This window comes from Pyrgilauda ruficollis, unplaced genomic scaffold (assembly GCF_017590135.1).
Source record: "Pyrgilauda ruficollis isolate IOZ18807 unplaced genomic scaffold, ASM1759013v1 scaffold57, whole genome shotgun sequence".
NCBI lineage: Eukaryota > Metazoa > Chordata > Aves > Passeriformes > Passeridae > Pyrgilauda > Pyrgilauda ruficollis.
The window spans coordinates 3908817-3925502 of record NW_024527377.1 but is presented as its reverse complement, the minus strand read 5'-3'; the positions used below and the strand labels follow the sequence as shown (position 1 = coordinate 3925502).

The 16686-nt window shown below is 48.0% G+C and overlaps 2 protein-coding genes across 16 annotated transcripts; one reads left to right on the top strand and one right to left on the bottom strand.

Moving 5' to 3' along the window:
• Positions 1-201: 201 nt before the first annotated feature.
• Positions 202-15595, top strand: HNRNPH1 (heterogeneous nuclear ribonucleoprotein H1). Of its 13 annotated transcripts, XM_041482097.1 has the most exons (16): positions 202-350; positions 904-1015; positions 6787-6846; positions 7582-7719; positions 8578-8733; positions 8934-9077; positions 10582-10720; positions 11720-11898; positions 12133-12204; positions 12283-12416; positions 12584-12719; positions 12889-12972; positions 13083-13133; positions 13464-13547; positions 14151-14243; positions 14814-15595. In XM_041482097.1, the coding sequence occupies exons 2-16, from the start codon at positions 967-969 to the stop codon at positions 14936-14938; spliced, it is 1644 nt and encodes a 547-aa protein (XP_041338031.1). In that variant the 5' UTR covers positions 202-350; positions 904-966; the 3' UTR covers positions 14939-15595. The 13 variants fall into 13 exon arrangements, with proteins under 13 accessions (XP_041338031.1, XP_041338036.1, XP_041338032.1 ...); XM_041482102.1 differs by lacking the exon at positions 6787-6846; XM_041482098.1 differs by lacking the exon at positions 202-350 and having other exon boundaries at positions 644-1015; positions 12304-12416.
• LOC121361421 (deoxycytidine kinase 2) lies at positions 1167-6780 on the bottom strand. 3 transcript variants are annotated; one of them, XM_041482112.1, is made up of 7 exons: positions 5926-6780; positions 5180-5295; positions 4580-4773; positions 4216-4363; positions 3761-3876; positions 2352-2451; positions 1167-1691 (listed from the first exon to the last, which is right to left on the bottom strand). In XM_041482112.1, exons 1-7 carry the CDS (start codon positions 6023-6025, stop codon positions 1653-1655), a joined length of 813 nt encoding a protein of 270 aa, XP_041338046.1. In that variant the 5' UTR covers positions 6026-6780; the 3' UTR covers positions 1167-1652. The 3 variants fall into 3 exon arrangements, with proteins under 3 accessions (XP_041338046.1, XP_041338045.1, XP_041338047.1); XM_041482111.1 differs by having other exon boundaries at positions 1167-2451; XM_041482113.1 differs by lacking the exon at positions 2352-2451.
• Positions 15596-16686: the final 1091 nt, after the last annotated feature.

Here is a 16686-nt window from a genome sequence, read left to right as displayed (position 1 = left end):
TTTTGTGGAGACGGCCGGTCCGCCGGGGAGAGCGCGGTCCGAGGGCTCGGAGCGCAGGTGAGAGGCTCCCAGCACCCACTCGGGGCTTCCAGGCACGGCCGCCTCCTGCGCCAAGCCCAAACCGCCGCAGCGGAGCCCGAGCGGGGCCGCTCAGCCCGGGCTGCCACACGGCGGCCCTCGAAGGGCGGGGGAGCCCTCAAGGCCTCCCGGGCCGGGCCGCGCAGGCCCCGCCGTGCCCGGCCCCCGCCGCGGCGGGAGGCGGAGCCGAGCCCTGCTGACACCGGCGGCGGGCGGTGCTGCAGTGCGCGGAGCCGCCGATCGCCGCCGGAGCCCCGCGGCTGCAGCTCGCCGTGAGCGGGGGTGCCGGGAGAACGGGGATGGGTGGGGGGCGGCGGGGCGGGTGAGGGAGGGAGGGACAAGGCTGCCGCCATGTTCGGGAACCGGGGAGCGGGACGGGCGGGGGCGGGACTCGAACCGGAGCCGAGGCCGGCGGCAGAGACTCGACCCTGGGTCCCTGGGTACTCGAACCCGGGTCCCCCGGCGGGCGCGGGGGGCGCAGGGCCTCGCGGGACCCCCGGGGCCGGCGCGCGCTCCCCCCTCCACGCCCCACCGCGCGCGCGGGGGGCCGGACGTGACTGGCCGCGTTCAATTTGTCACGCGGCCATTGGCTGGCGGGGGCGGGCGGCGCGTGACGTCAACGCGCGGCGCTGCGCGGCCGGCGGCCATTTATAGGCGCGGAACGGGCGCTGCGCAGACGGAGTGAGCGGGCGGTACCGGGAGTACCGGCGGCTGTATCGCGGCCCATCCCCGCGGGAGTGCTGAGAAACCCCCCGCGGAGCCCCGATCCACCTTTTCCGAGCGCCCCTTCGGCCGCCGCTGAGCTTTTTGTTTCTGTTCGCGCAGCGCCCGAGCGCCCCTGCCCAGCTTTGTTCTTCTTGCGGCCCCTGCGGGGAAGGCGCGGCCAAGATGGACCCTTGTCACACCGAGGAGACCGAGGGCGAGATCCCCGGCTTGGGTAAGGCCCGGCGACGGCGGGCGGCGAGGGGGTGGCGGGAGGGAGGGAGGAATAGGCGATCGGGCCCTCGTGGTGCCGCCCGCTCGGGCGGGTGGGAGGGGTGGGCGTAAGATCGCAAACGGAGATAAGCGTAAATTACAGTTTATTGCAGGTCTAACGTCCAGCTTTAAGTAGCGTAAATCCGGTGGAAACGGCCACTCAGTAAAGCAGAAGTTGAAAGTAAAGGTTTCTGGACGCCATAACAGTCTCGTCTTAAAATGGTGAACTCGTGCCAGTTATTGCAAAACAGCCCTGCTCAGCGCCTGCTATCTGTTTACTGGGTGTCGGCCTCTCGCTGAGCTCCCCCGTGGGGACAGTCACTCGAGAGGCAATATTACTTTTAAATCTTTATTAAACAACAGAGAATATACAGAAAAAAACAACCACTATCAAAGCACCCCATATTTTTTCTTTTTAGTTATACAAAAAAGTTTTATCAAAAGCCACACTGCTCGTAAAAGGATAAAAATTAACCCCAAATCATGTTATTGCATTTCAGGGTTGCTTTAAAATAAGCTATATAGGTAATGCATTTTGTTTTAAGTAAAATTTTAAACACACAGATTGTGGAGTCAACTTCAGGGACTTGTTACTCGAATTAATTTTCATCTTCTAAAGAAGTCAGGAATGACTTGACCTATCAAAAAACCAAAAAGCATGTATTATTTGGTAAATTAAAATCTAATGTACCAGGCTTTTCCCTTTATTTGGGAAGAAATTGTTTATTACTGTGGTTTTCCAGTGATGTTTTGCCCCTGTATTTAATTAGTGAGCTGAAATGCATGTGGCCTTTCAGAGGGGCAAGGTAGATGGCATGACTGAGTGCTCAAAACTAAGCTATTAATTGCTGGGTTCCATGAGGATGTAATGACAAATAACTCCATAATTCATCATTGGGCTCCCCTTCCCTGTTTATTTAGAGCTGTTAAATTGAGGGAATTAGTCTTAGAGTCATTCTTCAGTAATCTCAAATTGATGACCCAGATCAAGATGAAGAAAATGGTTTTTATAGGGTTTGCTAGGGAAGAGCACTTCCTTATTCTTTGAAGTATTAGGTGGAATTTTTTTCTCCCCATGGACTAGCCAAACAACTCCAAAATTTCTTTTGGCATTTACTTCCCAAGTCTTGCCTTTCCTTGGAATTGGTAAACACCATTTTGACTAAAGTAACCTCTTTATTCCCAACTTGTCTCCTCAAATGGTTGTTTACTTTCCCTCCCCACTCTGGAAGTGTCACTGCATGCATGATAACTACAGAAGAAGAGCAGGTACAGATCCCCCAGTACTTCATACTTACTTTATCAATCAGGTACTCTTGTTTAATTTTATCGTTCTTAAAATCCTCATTAACATCCAAAACGAGAATAGGAATCTCCTTAATGTTCTCAAAATCAACTCTATTAGAGTGGAAGAACATAGTTTCAGTAAAATCCACATTAAATACTGTACATTCAAGACCCCGACTCTTGATTACCACATGTACCTGAAATGTTAAAGCTGATGCTCATAACTTAAATATGAAGCCCATGCCAAGTTTGTCCTTAATTGCTCTTCATATATTTCACACATCTGGACTCTTAGTATCTATCTATGTGGGGGGAAGACAGTTTTTACCTTAATTTCCTTTTTCTCAGTCTTGTCATGGAATCACTTACCAGGAACTGATTTTTTAAGATGGAGTATTTTTTTCAAAATCTCTCCTGCCCTGTGTTTCCCCCACTTAATCCACTTACCGAGATGCAATTTTAAAGCTTCCTTTCATAAGGATGACCTCTTTAACAGGTTATAAGACTGGTATTTATAACCAGTCATTATAAGACCATTTTGGCTTCAGTTTAGGAACAGATGGGAGCAGTAGTTAATTTTTCTGAGCGTGGAAGGCATTTCTAAAATGCAGTACGTGTGCTCAACAACATTCTAACTTTTGCTTGCATGCTTCAGTTCCTATTCCAAACTCAGGAAGTGAGTACACAACATAAATATTCCCAAAATTCCACACTATGCACTGCCTTCTGTCTCCTAAACACTTGGGTCATCCTATGTGAAACTTCAGCAAGTAGATTAAACTGATAATGTACCTTTCCTGGAATTGTAATGCTTCCCCTTCAGTAGAATATTTTGGACTCCTCTAGGGGAAAAATCTCGAGTCTGTTTTCATATTCAGAGATTCTTTAGATGGGAAAGCCAGTAAGAGTCAGTAAGGAACTTAAAGGAAGGTGTGCAGACATCACTCAGTTGCTAATTAGGTTTCTTGTGTGTAACAGGTCTGCCAAAAGCCTTTCTGATTATTGTGTAAATTTAAGTTAGGATTAATATTTAAACTTCGTTGAAATGCAGTCCTGCTAGTTTAAAGGTAGCTGGGGCTTTGTTTGCCCCTTACATTGCAGAAGCTGTGTGGTGAGAAATGTATGTGATTGTTCCCTGGCCACCATTTTAAGTGCCTTAGTCCTCAGTCCTTCCAATTAGCAAAATCCATGTCCTTGCTGGAGTTACAACTATAAAGCTTTCTAGTTGAAGCCAATGCTTAACAAAGGTTTCAAATTAGATGAAGTTACATCTCTTGAAATCTGAAGTGGGTACAAATATGAGTGTATCCAGCTGCCTGAGTGAAACTAGACTTGCACTAAACTCGGTAAAACTAAGGCTTTAAGGTAGGAAAGAGCCTTGCCTGCAAGTTGAAACTTGCTACAGAAAATGAATTCCTACCTCATAGTCCTTTCATGAAGCCAGGTTTCATGTTTATAGTGGAGGTTTTCCAAATACTCAAGCTCAATTCCTTGCTCCTCTTTTCTTCCCCTCATCTGTAGCCTTTCCATGCATTTCTGGGAAAAAAAAAAAAAAAAAAAAAGTATAAACCTGGTCATTAATCGTCCTTGCTCCTCTTTTCTTCCCCTCATCTGTAGCCTTTCCATGCATTTCTGGGGAAAAAAAAATACATATATATATAAACCTGGTCATTAATCATGTGTTTTAGGTTAAATCAGCTAAATGGATCAAGTAGTCCTTAACTTGGAAGGACTAATGCTAGACATTAGTGAGCATTAATTTTAAATGGTTGGCTGGACATAAATGAGTTAAATCTAGAATAACTTTTTTGTACCCTCTTAAGTCTCTGGAAAATGAAACTGGAACTGAGAAACCTCCATTTTTAGTGAGCATACCTGAGGTGTGGTTCTGAGATAGATCATGCCATCCAGTTCTATATCTGATTGAAACTGATTCAAAAGCCATGTGTGCCAGTCCTGATAAATGGACCATTCTGTTTCATTAATGTTTCCAGACTCGAACAGGTTAGAAGCAAACACATATCTGCAATGAAAGACATCAGTCTCATGCCAGGAATGACAAAAGTGAACTGCCAAAACACTTGTCATCAGAACAGAATGATGGTATTGAAAATATGCCTTAATCAAGCCTGCTCCCTTGCAGGTATTAGTTTAAATATCAAGTGTTTCCTCAGCTCCATGTCTTTAAAGACCTGGAAACTGTTAATGCGAGTTCTTGCCATGCTGTGAGAGTAATTACCTGTCACTGTACACAGATCTTTCAAAAAATTGCACTGGATGTTCTGCTTCATGTAGCTTGGCTGAGAGAGGTTTTAATTGTGCTTTTACTCGGCTCAAGCAGGCATAAGTCTGAAATGTGTAAGCCCATCTTGTGGGTTTGTCATACAGCATTTGAAGTAAGTTTCCTCCACTCTTCTGAGATGTTGAAGGTTCCTAGAAAGCAAGAGAAAAAAGTTAATATGAACATACTGCTTTTCTCAAGCCAGAATTCTGATATGTTTTAAGTAGAATTCATGGCTTGCTTTTTATTACTAAGAAAATGCTTAGGCACAGGAACTAAGAAACTCTTTTTCCTCAGGTGATGGTGGTTTTCATGACAGCTTCTTTGAGCAGTTTGTTTGTGTTCCAGATTTTAGTGTGATTCCTGTGGCGTAGGGGACATGATTTGGAATATATGTTCAGTAGTATCTTGCCTTTACAATTTGAGTGCCTGACCAACTGTGGTATGATAGTGGGGATGACTCTGGCTGCTGCAAACTAAGTATAGCTGGATTTTGGCATAGCTCCTTGACTGTGGAACTCCCTGCAGTTTCTTCCGGCCCAAATCCAGCGCACCTACCTCATACTCATCCTCGGCTGTCTTGATGTTGCACCACTTAGCGATGGGCTCGGGGATGATCTCCCACTCATCGCTGTGTTTCTCCAGCAGCCTGACAAACGTTGACTTCCCCGCAGCTGCGGAAGATTAGAGCAGGTCACAAGGGGGTGGGGGTTGATTGCTCTGGTGCTGCTGACGGACAGGGGGCAGTTTGAGGCTTGTTAGCGGCTGTTGGGGCGCGGGGCCGGCCGGCTGCGCCGTGGAGCAAACCGCGCTAATCTTTCTCGCCAGAGGGGCCGCGCCCGGCCGGGCGGGTGATAAGGGCGGCCGAGGAGCAGCCGACATTTTAGAGCTGCCGTGGCGGGCGGAGCTGAGGGGGGAGAGCGAGGGAGCGGCCGCGCAGGCGCAGGGACTTGACCCGGGCGGGCGGGAGCGAACGAGTGCTGCAGCCCCGGGGGGGGGTGGGGTGGGCATCGGGGGTTTGTGCTCCCGAGCCCGTCAAGCGCCTCGGTGTCACTGACGGGCACCCTGCTCGGGGAGCTCCCCATCCGCCCCAGCCTCGCTCCGGGTTCACGTCCCGGTGCGGCTCTCCCTGCAGAGGCCCCCACTGCCCGCAGAGCCGGTCGGCGAGCACCGCAGCCGCCCCTCTCTCTGTCTCTCCCGGCGTCCCAACCCCTTGGGGTGCTCCCGGTCTGGTACCCCCCACGTTCCCCTGGACTCCCCCGTCCACCCTGAGCCGCCTCCCGCACCCTCTCCGCCGAGCTCACCGATGTTCCCCTCGATGGAAATCTTCCTGAGGCGCTTCTGGAAGCTGGATTCGAGGGAGCCGGCGAGGCTCTGGCAGTGCCGCTTGGCAGGGGTAGACATGGCGGTGCCGAGCGGGAACTCAAGGGGTTCCCGGCTGCTCCAGCGCACTTTAAGCGTCCCGCCAAACGGGTGGGCGGGATGGCCGCTTCCCGCCAGTCCTCCCCGGGAAGAGGCGGAGGCGCTGCCCCCTCCCCCGCCGCTCCTGCCCAGCTCCTGCCGCCTCAGTGTTACAAAATGGGCGTTCGGCAAGTGAAATGGAGAAGAGAGCTTTGTGCAGGAAGTGACTGTAGCACGGTTCCACTTACTGATCTAATTTGCATTTCTGTAATCCAGTTCGCCATGTTGTTTGATTTACTTACGTAAACTTGAGCATGCACTTAAAAAAAGTCAAAAAGCCTCCAGCTGTGGGGGTGGGGTGGTTGTTAGCAGTCCGGAACATGTACTGAGGTGAGGCTGCGTAGGCTCAGTCTGTTTTGGTACTGACTGGAAAAGAAACACTTGTGGATGAATGGCGTGCAGAGCAGCCTCTGGGCTCCAAATACCTGTGCTGGGGCTCCAGGAGCCTGCTAACTCTAGGCACAGGTTCTCTATCAACTGTGTAGACAAGTTGAAACAGGAGCTGGTTATCCAAGGGGAAAGGGGATGGAGGGTTCTTAGATTATGAGTTATTCAAATTTCCTCCTTCCTCCTCGGTAATACAAGGTGAAATCTAGCTAGGTCTGGTGTGTTTGGAGGAAATGGGAGGGAATTAACTTTTCCGTTCTTTTATGATAATTGTGACCCATTGTCTCTTCTTTCCCCATCTCCTCCAAACACACCAGGCTTCAGTGACCGAAGCGAGCAGATTGTTTCACGTGGGGTAGCGTCAGCCTTTGAAGCTGGTAAGTGCTAGTTCGCACGCACGGTGCGTGCAGCCAGAGCGCTCCGCTGTCCGCGCCACGCGGGGGCCGCGACGGGCCGGGGCGGGGGCGGCAGCGCGCGGGGCACGCGCAGTGCGGCGAGCGGCGCGCGGGGCCGGGGCTTTGTTCGGCGCGGCGGGCGGGCGGCGCGTGCGCACAGGCGGCGCGCGGGGTCTCGGGGGTGGGGCCGAACCCCACCGGGGCACATGCGCCCCGCACCCACCCCGGCCACGCCGCGGCCGGTCCCGTGCTTGGTGCCCTCTCGTCACACGGCCCTCCCTGCGAACCGGCCGCGGGCGCTGCGCCATCGCCGGGGGCCGCGGGCCCGCCAGGGCGGCGACTGGGACCGCGCTCTTTGTGCGGAGGAAGGCCCGGCCCAGCGGAAGCGGGAGCACCCGCCGCCATTTCCTAGCGCGCTCTCGCTGCAGGCTCGCCCGCTCGCTGCCGCCTGACCGGGACTAGGCGCTCTCCGGACAGTGGATCAGGCTCGGAGCCCTAGAACCAGCGCGGAGCCCCACCATGTGTGCGTGCGGGGAAGGGGCAGGGCGCGGGCCGGGGGCGGGAGCGGCGCCGTGTGTGTGAGGCGGCAGCGCCCGAGGCCGAGGAGGATCAGGGAGGGCCGGGGCACAGGCCAGGGGGGCCGCCGGGCGCTCTGAGGGGGTGCGGGTGGCGGCCGTGCTGAGCAGAATCTCAAAGGGCCCGTTCTGGTCTTTCCAGCAACCACAGAAGCAGAGACAGAGCAGAGCCTCACCCCCAATGTGATGCTTAACACAGAGAGCAGCGAGGGATACGTGGTGAAAGTCCGGGGGCTGCCTTGGTCTTGCTCCACCGAGGAGGTGCAGAGGTTCTTCTCCGGTAAGTGGGGCTGTGGGGGAATAAGAGGTGTGGGAGAGGGGTTGGGCTCTGCTGTCAGTCCTGGATCCCTCCCAGGGACCCTGTGGCAGTGGGAGTGCTGTAGTGAGCAGTTGCAGGAGGCATTCAGTAGCTGGTGCAGTTTGTAGTGCAACAAGTGCTTCAGCTAGAGCCTGGGATGGAAAGCTGTGTTCTGATAGCAGGAACTCAGCACAAAGGAGCTTGGTCTGCGTTGCTGGGATAGCCACAACTGCCTTTGCTGCTTGAGCAACCAGGAGAGAGAATGTTAAATTTTAAATCATGTTCAACCTGGAGCAAGAATTTTAAAGCTAAATCAGTTCAGGTTTTTTTATTGTCCCAATACACTCATGTCTTTTGGGACAATACAAGTGTTCAGTGTGTATTCTTCCCCAAATTATTGGCATTCTGCAGTAATAAATAGTGCTGATAAATATATACTTTCTGCAGCAATTGGACCGTTTAAAACTTTGGTGTATTGGACTTGGTTCTCATACAGTTTATTGCACTTACACTGATTGTTATTATGCCTTATTTCATGCTAATAAGAAAGTTAAGATCAAAAGCAGAGAGTATGTTTGAGGCAGAAAAGCTTTGGAAATAGCTAATTTGCAATTAACCTTTATCTGTAGGTTTGACTAGAATGGTAACTTTAGTTAGCATCGTAGTTAATTTATGCATCGTAGTTAATTGGTCATTTTAAAGTTGCATTGCAACAGGAATGCTGCTGGTTTTGTTGTTATAATTGATTCTCAGTACATTTTTGGTTTTAGGCTCTCTGGAATTTTCAAAGTAACCCTGGTCCTGTAGTAATTAATGTAATTCTGGCCTTTCTGTTTTCAGATTGCAAAATTCTGAACGGGGCTTTGGGTATCCGTTTCATCTACACCAGGGAGGGCAGACCAAGTGGAGAAGCATTTGCTGAACTTGAGTCAGAGGAGGATGTGAAATTGGCCTTGAAAAAAGACAGAGAAACAATGGGACACAGATACGTTGAAGGTTTGACTCAGTTGGTCTAGTAACTGACTACATTGTGTTTGTGCTTGATGGGTTTTTGGTTAATTGCATTTTTTGTCCCTTTAAAATGCATGTGAAAGGACAAATGGACTTGCATATCATAAACTGACTAGTTTCAAGGCAAATGACTTTAAAAACTGTTCCTTACTCCAGAATGCATTAATTCTAAGTGCCTTTTACAGTTTTCAAGTCAAACAACGTTGAAATGGATTGGGTTCTGAAGCATACTGGTCCCAACAGCCCTGATACAGCTAATGATGGTTTTGTACGTCTTAGAGGACTCCCATTTGGCTGTAGTAAAGAAGAAATTGTACAGTTTTTTTCAGGTATGTGGGATAAAAGTAGTAGCTGTAGCACTATTGGTTTATGCTAAAAATACCCCAACAAACCAAACAGGCATGGATTGCCCATGTAGTAGTACATCCAACAGTATTATCATGGGTATTAAAAGTAAATAAAGCAATTATTCTCTAGTTTTCTGGGCATGAGGAATCCTTTGGATCACTTCCTAAAATACTTGATAATTAAATCATTTACGGAATGCCAGAAAGGTGCTTGAATTTATACTTGGTGGGACATGCTGTTCCAAAAAAAGGATTATAGAAAAGTGTCTTGCTTTCCAAATAAAGCTGAACAGTTCATTTGGGAGGCTGCTTCCACCCCCAGCCTTGGATGATTTGCCCTGGTCAGTGAAGGATGTAGATACACATCACTGGGCTTTGTGTGAGGAGCAGGTTCTCAGTAAAGGCCCATGACCTCTTCCCAACATAGAGCTAGTATTGGGTGAAATGCAGAGAAAACCTGCTGAACTCTACCCACAGATTTACAGATTTGCCCCTTTCTCCCTATGGGGATAAAAATCCCACCAGACCCTTGATGTTGCCTAGCTCAGAGTTTTTATGGATGAAGAGATAATGTCTTGTTTTGACTAATTTTTACCTTTTTTGCAGCTGTTTTATGTTTACAAACTGGAATTAGACTATTAAAATGTCTTAAGAATGGAATATGTTGATTGTTTAGGATTTCACTTGTTATTATTTTGAAAATACTAGATTTCTTAATGTTTTGCTATTAGAAGATATGATGAAGCTTGCTGTTTTGCTTTAAAATACAGTAGAAACATTTCCAGTTTTACAATCTCAGAACTTGTTTTTTTTTTTTTTTTGTTTTGTTTTCTGAATTGGTGATATGAACAAGAGCAATTTCTAAGCATGTACATTTTAAGCTGTTTTTTTCTTACATGGTGAAGTAATTCAAGCTTTATAAGTTGTAATGTGCTTAATATACAAAATGTGTCTCTTCTGTTCAGGAACTAATACTTAAAAATTACTTCATGATTTTTTTCTTAATTAAGCACTCCTAAAGATAAAAAAAATGCTGAAACTTGATGTTTGCATAAGACTTAATTATTTTACATGACTTCTAGTAAAATTACTTGTTCTATATAAAGCTGTTTTAACTTGCTGTGTTTGAATTTAAGTTCTCTTTAAAAAGTTCATCTTAAATACTTTCACAGAATTGACGAGGTTTGTAATGATGTGTGACGTTCTTAACGCACCCTGCATTAGATGCCTTCTCTGAGGGGCTGTCCCTGACCCTCAGAGCATTTCTGAGCTCTGCAGGGTGGGTTAAGAACCTGAACTGAATGGTATGTGATCGTGGAGCTCTTTGTTGACGTGCCTTTTTTATTCTGGTGTTCTAGAATCAACATACCATTCGCTTAAAAGTGTTTAAATTCTGGTGTTTTTAAAGCTATAAGAAAAAATTCATGACTGGGCTTGTGATGTTAATATTGCCCCCCTACTGGGGTTATTTGTCCTTGGGTTGAAGGGTTGGAAATCGTGCCAAATGGGATAACATTGCCGGTGGACTTCCAGGGGAGGAGTACGGGGGAGGCCTTCGTGCAGTTTGCTTCACAGGAAATAGCTGAAAAGGCTCTAAAGAAACACAAGGAAAGAATAGGGCACAGGTGGGGATGGATGGTTGGTTGGCTCTGTCACTTTTCTTATGGTAAACAATTAAATCCATATTCTCTCTTCTGAAAGTGCTAACACCCAAATCAAAATAGTATTGTGGTCTCTAACTTGGTGATGAGTAAAGGTATTGATTGCTACAGTGTGTGTGGCACAGACTGTTCAGATCTACCCAAAAATACAAGATAAAATTGGACTAAACTAAAATGTGCTTTGGAAAATGAGTAATAACAGGCATTCAAAACTATAGCTTGGAAATGACAAAGTTGAGAGACTATGGCTTTAACTTCTCAAATAGCACCAATTCTGCCTTTAGCTCTAAAGACATGCACAGTATTCTTACTACCATAAGAAAATGTGATACTTTCTAAACTTGTTTTATAAGTTGAAATGTAACAAATTTACTTACTTGTATTAATCTTCAATGTAATAAGCATAGCTTTCAAGAAATTGTCACAAAGGGTTTTTATTCAATTTTTACTTGTGACTATTTTTCATTGAAGCATGCACCTTTTGCCTACGCTGAATCACTGAAGCATAGGCTGGGTTCAGTAGTACATGCAGAGCTTTTTGTGGCATCCTGATGGGTTAAACTCTCGGTGGAGATCGGGTTTTTAACCCTCTGTTTCTGTTGCCTTGAGCAACAGTGCTGAGTTGAGTGGACACTGGTCCCTCCTACATTGTTTGACTAACATTTTAAATTGGGGGGAGGTGGGTGGGGAATCAATATTGCTCCCCCACCCTTAAGGCTGGGATACTGCAAAGTATAAGGAGCACATAAACCCTTCAGTAATTTTAATTTCTTGAAAATACACTGATTTAAATGTAATGTAGTGCTAATAATAGAAAGTCATTGCCTACATAATGTAAAGAAACCTGGCTTAAAATTACTGCCAGTATCAAGGCTATGACTAAATGGCTTGTTGTAATGTGAAGTTGTGAGGTGTTTGTGGAAGGAATCAAGGACTGACTTCTCCCTGTGCAAACACTCGTAGGTACATTGAGATCTTCAAGAGTAGCCGAGCAGAGGTGCGCACTCACTACGACCCTCCCCGCAAGCTGTTGGCCATGCAGAGACCTGGTCCGTACGACAGGCCCGGCCTGACGCGCGGATACAACAGTCTGGGTAGAGGAAGTAGCTTGGAGAGAATGAGGCGTGGAGCCTACGGAGGAGGTAAGTGCACGGAGGCCCAGGGAGCTGCTCGTTTGAAAAGCAGCAACTCCTGGACCTGGTAGTGTCTCCCCAGCTGTGTATGTGTCCTTGGCCTTAATTCTTGTAGAAGAAATGAAATGTTGTAGTAGTCGTTGTTTGCAGTGTGTACTGTGTATTTGGATCTTTCTGTAGTCGAAATGAAAGTTTATTTGGATCTTTGTGTAGTTGAAATGAACATGTCCAATCTGTTTCTAGGTTATGGAGGTTATGATGACTACAATGGGTATAATGATGGCTATGGGTTTGGTTCTGATAGATTTGGAAGAGGTAAGGATCTCTAATAGGAACAGTAACTGAACTTACGACATGTCCCAAAAGAAACTAAAATACATCTGAAAGACCTAGAATGGACTCTTTTCTCCGCAGGGATGTCGGACCACAGGTACGGCGACGGATCGTCCACCTTCCAGAGCACGACCGGCCACTGCGTCCACATGCGAGGTCTGCCCTACAGAGCCACGGAGAACGACATCTACAACGTGAGTGCCACACGCTGCTCCCCAGTGCATGGCTTTGGGTCCTGGGGTCCTCGTGGGGACCTGCCAGCTGCACTGCAGCTGCGGCGTTCCTCTGGAGAAAATGGCTTGTTGTAAACCCAAACTGTTGCATTGGTGCGTTTTAATCTGTGTGACTGTTCCGTGTGTAGTTCTTCTCACCTCTGAACCCTGTAAGAGTACACATTGAAATCGGACCAGATGGCAGAGTAACCGGAGAGGCAGACGTTGAATTTGCTACTCACGAGGACGCAGTGGCTGCTATGTCCAAAGACAAAGCAAACATGCGTAAGTCCGACTGCTCGGAAGAGGTGGCTTTAGGGAGCTGCCAGCACTGCCGTGTAGTGCATCTGCTGCAACTGGAATGCCAAAGATTTCACTGCAGTTTCACTTACACTGAGTTTGCCTGCATGGGTTTGGTGTGAAATGCTCTCATGGGAAAACTTTCTTCTTCCAGAACACAGATATGTAGAACTCTTCCTGAATTCTACAGCAGGAGGAACTGGTGGTGCCTATGGCAGTCAGATGATGGGAGCAATGGGTATGTAACGGTCTCACTGCGCTTGCAAGCTGGCTCGTTTTGTACAGCTCGTGCTTTATTGTGTGCCTGGCATCAAAACTGAAATTCAACATTCTGTCTTAATCACACAGTCAAGGAGTCGGAAGGGGTGGTCCAAGATTGGAACACTAGCACATTGCCAGGTATATAATCCTTTTGGGAATACATTTGAGCTTTAATAGGTTGAATATAAACTTGATGCTGAGTGTGGTATGCCTGATGGGATGAGTGGCTTCTTTGGGAGTGTGGTAGTGCAAAATGTGGGAGATGCCTGTCCTCTTCATTCTCGTTCCCCTTCCCTGTTTGGGGGATACCAGAACACAGTTCGGTGATGGAGGATGTATCTGTGGCATGTGACCGGCCATTCAAGCTGAGTCTTGGTGGTGAGAGAGAGATACTTGGAATTGGGAGAAATTGTCTGAAGCTGTGGCAAGCCCCAAAATTGTTTAAAAATCTAAAATGTGTGTTTGCAGCACAAGTCTTAAATGCCTGTTGCTGTTACGCCTCTAAGACAGATACCCTCCTGACACCCAGCTGGGCTGGTTTCGGAGATGAAGGTGGGGTTGGTTTCTGGGGGGCCCCTTTCTCTTGAGGGTGGGGGGGGGTGTGGATACACTGCTGTTTTTATAGTATTTGGTTACAAAATGTTTGTAGTTCTAATGCTGAAACTACAGAAAGGAGTGTGGGCAAGTGATGTGGTCAAGAGCAGCTGCTTGTTTAAACAGAGGTATCTCTGTGTGAGCCACAGCACTGCTCTGATGTGATGCACAATCAGTCGGGGGCAGGAATAAGTCTGTCAGGACCATGTACACATGAGTGACTCCAGTTAATGAGCTTCTGTGCTTCTGGAAGGGCAGCACTCAGTGTGAGGTCCCTTAAAGCCAAGCTTAAGTTTTTTGGGGTGTGTTAAAGTGCAGATTGATCCTGTTTAGTATAGTCCACAGAAATTGTAAAAGTAACTTCTAAAGTTCTTGTTGCTGCTTGATTGCAGGGATGTCTTTAGAAACCCCATCACTTTCCTTGAGCATGTTAAACTTCCCTTGGTGTGAGCAAGGTAGTGCCAGAGTGCAGGGGCTGTTGGTTGGGTGAGGGCTGGGTTTGTTGATGATGAGCAGATCTTGACCCGCAAGTTCTTAATCTTTTTACCCTTAACTTAAAAGGGAGCCAATCCAGTTACGGTGCTCCAGGCAACCAGCAGCTGAGTGGGGGTTATGGAGGAGGATACGGAGGTCAAAGCAGCATGAGTGGCTATGGTAAGAGCATTTCTTTGCTGGTTTCCATTGGGCCAGGTGCAGCTGGCTTAACATGCCCTTCACTGGTGTTAAAGGGTTGTGTTATAACCTGGGCAGCACAGGCTCTGAACGTTAAAGGTGTGGCTGCTGTGAATTTTGGGGAATGGGGGGATCGATTCAAAGCTGCAATGGGGAGCTGGGGGGGGGAAATGTGGAAAACTATTCTGAAAGGGGCAGGAAATGCCAGTCTCAGACTCGCATTGCTCTGATCACTTTTCTTAACCCGAAAGCTGGAGACCAGCTTTGTTTAAACACAGTACAAATGGGGGAGGGGGTCATGGGAGGCTGGGTCCTCCCTATTCCCCCAGAGCAGTGGTAAAGCTCTGGCTTGGGAAGGGGGTGATGCAGAGCTCGTGCTGTCATTGAACGTCCGATAACTGGCTTTGGGTACGGAGCTGTAAACTGACACTTTGCAGCATTGGGCACGGTAGACGGTATTTACGAGGTGGCCCAGCAAGGACAGGCGTTGGGGCAAGGATGCTTCGAGTCGGCCTGAGGCAGCTGTGAACCTGCTGTCGGTTTCCCCCTCAGACCCCGGGAGCCAGGGCGCCATGAACAGCAGCTACTACAGCAGTGGGAACCGCGCATCCATGGGAGTGAACGGCATGGGCGGCATGTCCAACATGTCCAACATGAGTGGTGGCTGGGGAATGTAACCAATCGCTGACTTTTGGTCACATCTTTTTTAAAAAACAAAAAAACAAAAAACTAAGTTTAACAGTTTTGCAATACGAGCTTGTGATTTATGCTTTACTGTAAGTGAATTCAGGATTGTTTTAAAACCTTTCAGGTTCAGTATTTTTGAACATACAGAAATGAACATTCATCTAGGATGTAATAACCAAGTAAAGACTATAACTGTTAAACAATTTGGAGCGTTTCTCAAGTTAGTTTTGTTGTAGGAGTGTATTTAAGCAGTAAGCGTATTTAGGTTAAAGCTGTTTGAATTATGTTAAATGTTGCTCTTATACCATATTACATCCAACACTGTTTTGAATACATGTTGAAAGAGACATGCTTTTTTGTAAAGAACCAATATAGGAGCTGTGTCTGAAAATCAAAGTGAACATTTGGCATGTTAGTTCTAGTTTATTTCTTTTAATATCCTGTAAGGCATGTTAAAGCTTTTTTTTTTTTTAAGTTAATGGGGGAAACATGTTGAGACGCAATACGGCTACTTTAGGATTTTGGTCTTGGTGTTCGTATAAAATTCTGAGGCCTTGATTTAATCTTTCATTGTATTGTGATTTCCTTTTTAGGTGTATTGCGCTAAGTGAAACTTGTTAAATAAATCTTCCTTTTAAAAACTGGAACTCACTCCTTCTTGACCTCCAGCTTCTTGTAACCATACTTGCACCCATGTCCTCTGACTGTCGTGCTCTTGCCCTGCAGCTGCCCCCAGTGACTCCTGGGAGAGCACTGACCCTTAGAGTGTTACAGTGACAACTGGGGGGGAGCAAAGGCCACCACCCCTGCTGCTGGGGGTGCCCAGCGGGCGTTGGTTCAAAGCTCTGCATGGCTGTGCCCTGAGCAGGGGGCCTGGGCCCTAAAACTGCTGGGGGGCTGAGAGGTGATTCTGTACTTTCCTGTAGGCATCCGTGCACTGGGCAGCTTACTGCAACCATGTTTCAATAAATGTAACTTGTCAAACACCCTGCTTAAAGATGTGATTTTGTAAGCAACATAGTTACAGCTTTTCAAGCACTGCAGCTGCCCCTGAAATAGGGAATCTGCTTTCATGCAGTCAGTGGTCATAGTATTTTGTTTGTCCATGGCAAGGAACTGTTTGTCCTGAAGGGTTAACCTGGGGTCCTTTCTACAGTGATGAAAGTGTCCTCCTGTTCTGTAGCAGAGGAGCTGTAAGGGTGGAATTCTGAGCACTGGGTATTTCAGCCATGGCTGGCTGCCATGAAAACAGCCTGCTTCCTGAGGGGAATGCTGACTAAGCTCAACTCAGTGGACACGTGGCCCTGCTGTGTCTCGGAGCTGGGGCAGAGTGGGGATCACCCCTGGCTTTGCACTGTTCACATGGAGCCTCTGGAAGAAGCTCGTGGTTGTAGAGCTGCCCTGGAACCTGGGGCACACACGGCTGCTGTTGGGTGCTGCTTGGGGACAGGGCTGCCTTCACTGTGCTGCTGTGCACTGGCACAGGAACACGAACTGCTTTGGGATCCCTGGTACAGCCAAGCCCAGGCCTGGCAGAGCAGGGCCCAGGGTCGCCTGGGGGCTGGAGCAGCAGCTGCTCCCCTCTGTCCCAGGCGTGGACACAGTGAGCTGGAGCTGCTGACCTTTTTTTTCTGGAAAAGTATGAAAGCAGTTCCAGCTGCAGAGCAGTGGCTTCACCTGGCACCTTCCAGGGAATACTGCAGCTCTGGTCAGGTATCCCAGACACATTCTGCTACCT

Excerpts from the sequence above, each read along its gene's own strand:
- HNRNPH1 (XM_041482097.1), top strand. The coding sequence starts at position 967 with ATGGACCCTTGTCACACCGAGGAGACCGAGGGCGAGATCCCCGGCTTG. Across the intron at positions 6,847-7,581 it reads AGCGTCAGCCTTTGAAGCTG|CAACCACAGAAGCAGAGACA; the intron begins GTAAGTGCTAGT and ends TGGTCTTTCCAG. Across the intron at positions 12,205-12,282 it reads TTCTGATAGATTTGGAAGAG|AATGGACTCTTTTCTCCGCA; the intron begins GTAAGGATCTCT and ends TGAAAGACCTAG.
- LOC121361421 (XM_041482111.1), bottom strand. The coding sequence starts at position 6,025 with ATGTCTACCCCTGCCAAGCGGCACTGCCAGAGCCTCGCCGGCTCCCTC. Across the intron at positions 4,774-5,179 it reads CAGCCGAGGATGAGTATGAG|GAACCTTCAACATCTCAGAA; the intron begins GTAGGTGCGCTG and ends CTTGCTTTCTAG. Across the intron at positions 2,452-3,760 it reads CTTCATGAAAGGACTATGAG|AGTTGATTTTGAGAACATTA; the intron begins GTAGGAATTCAT and ends CCACTCTAATAG.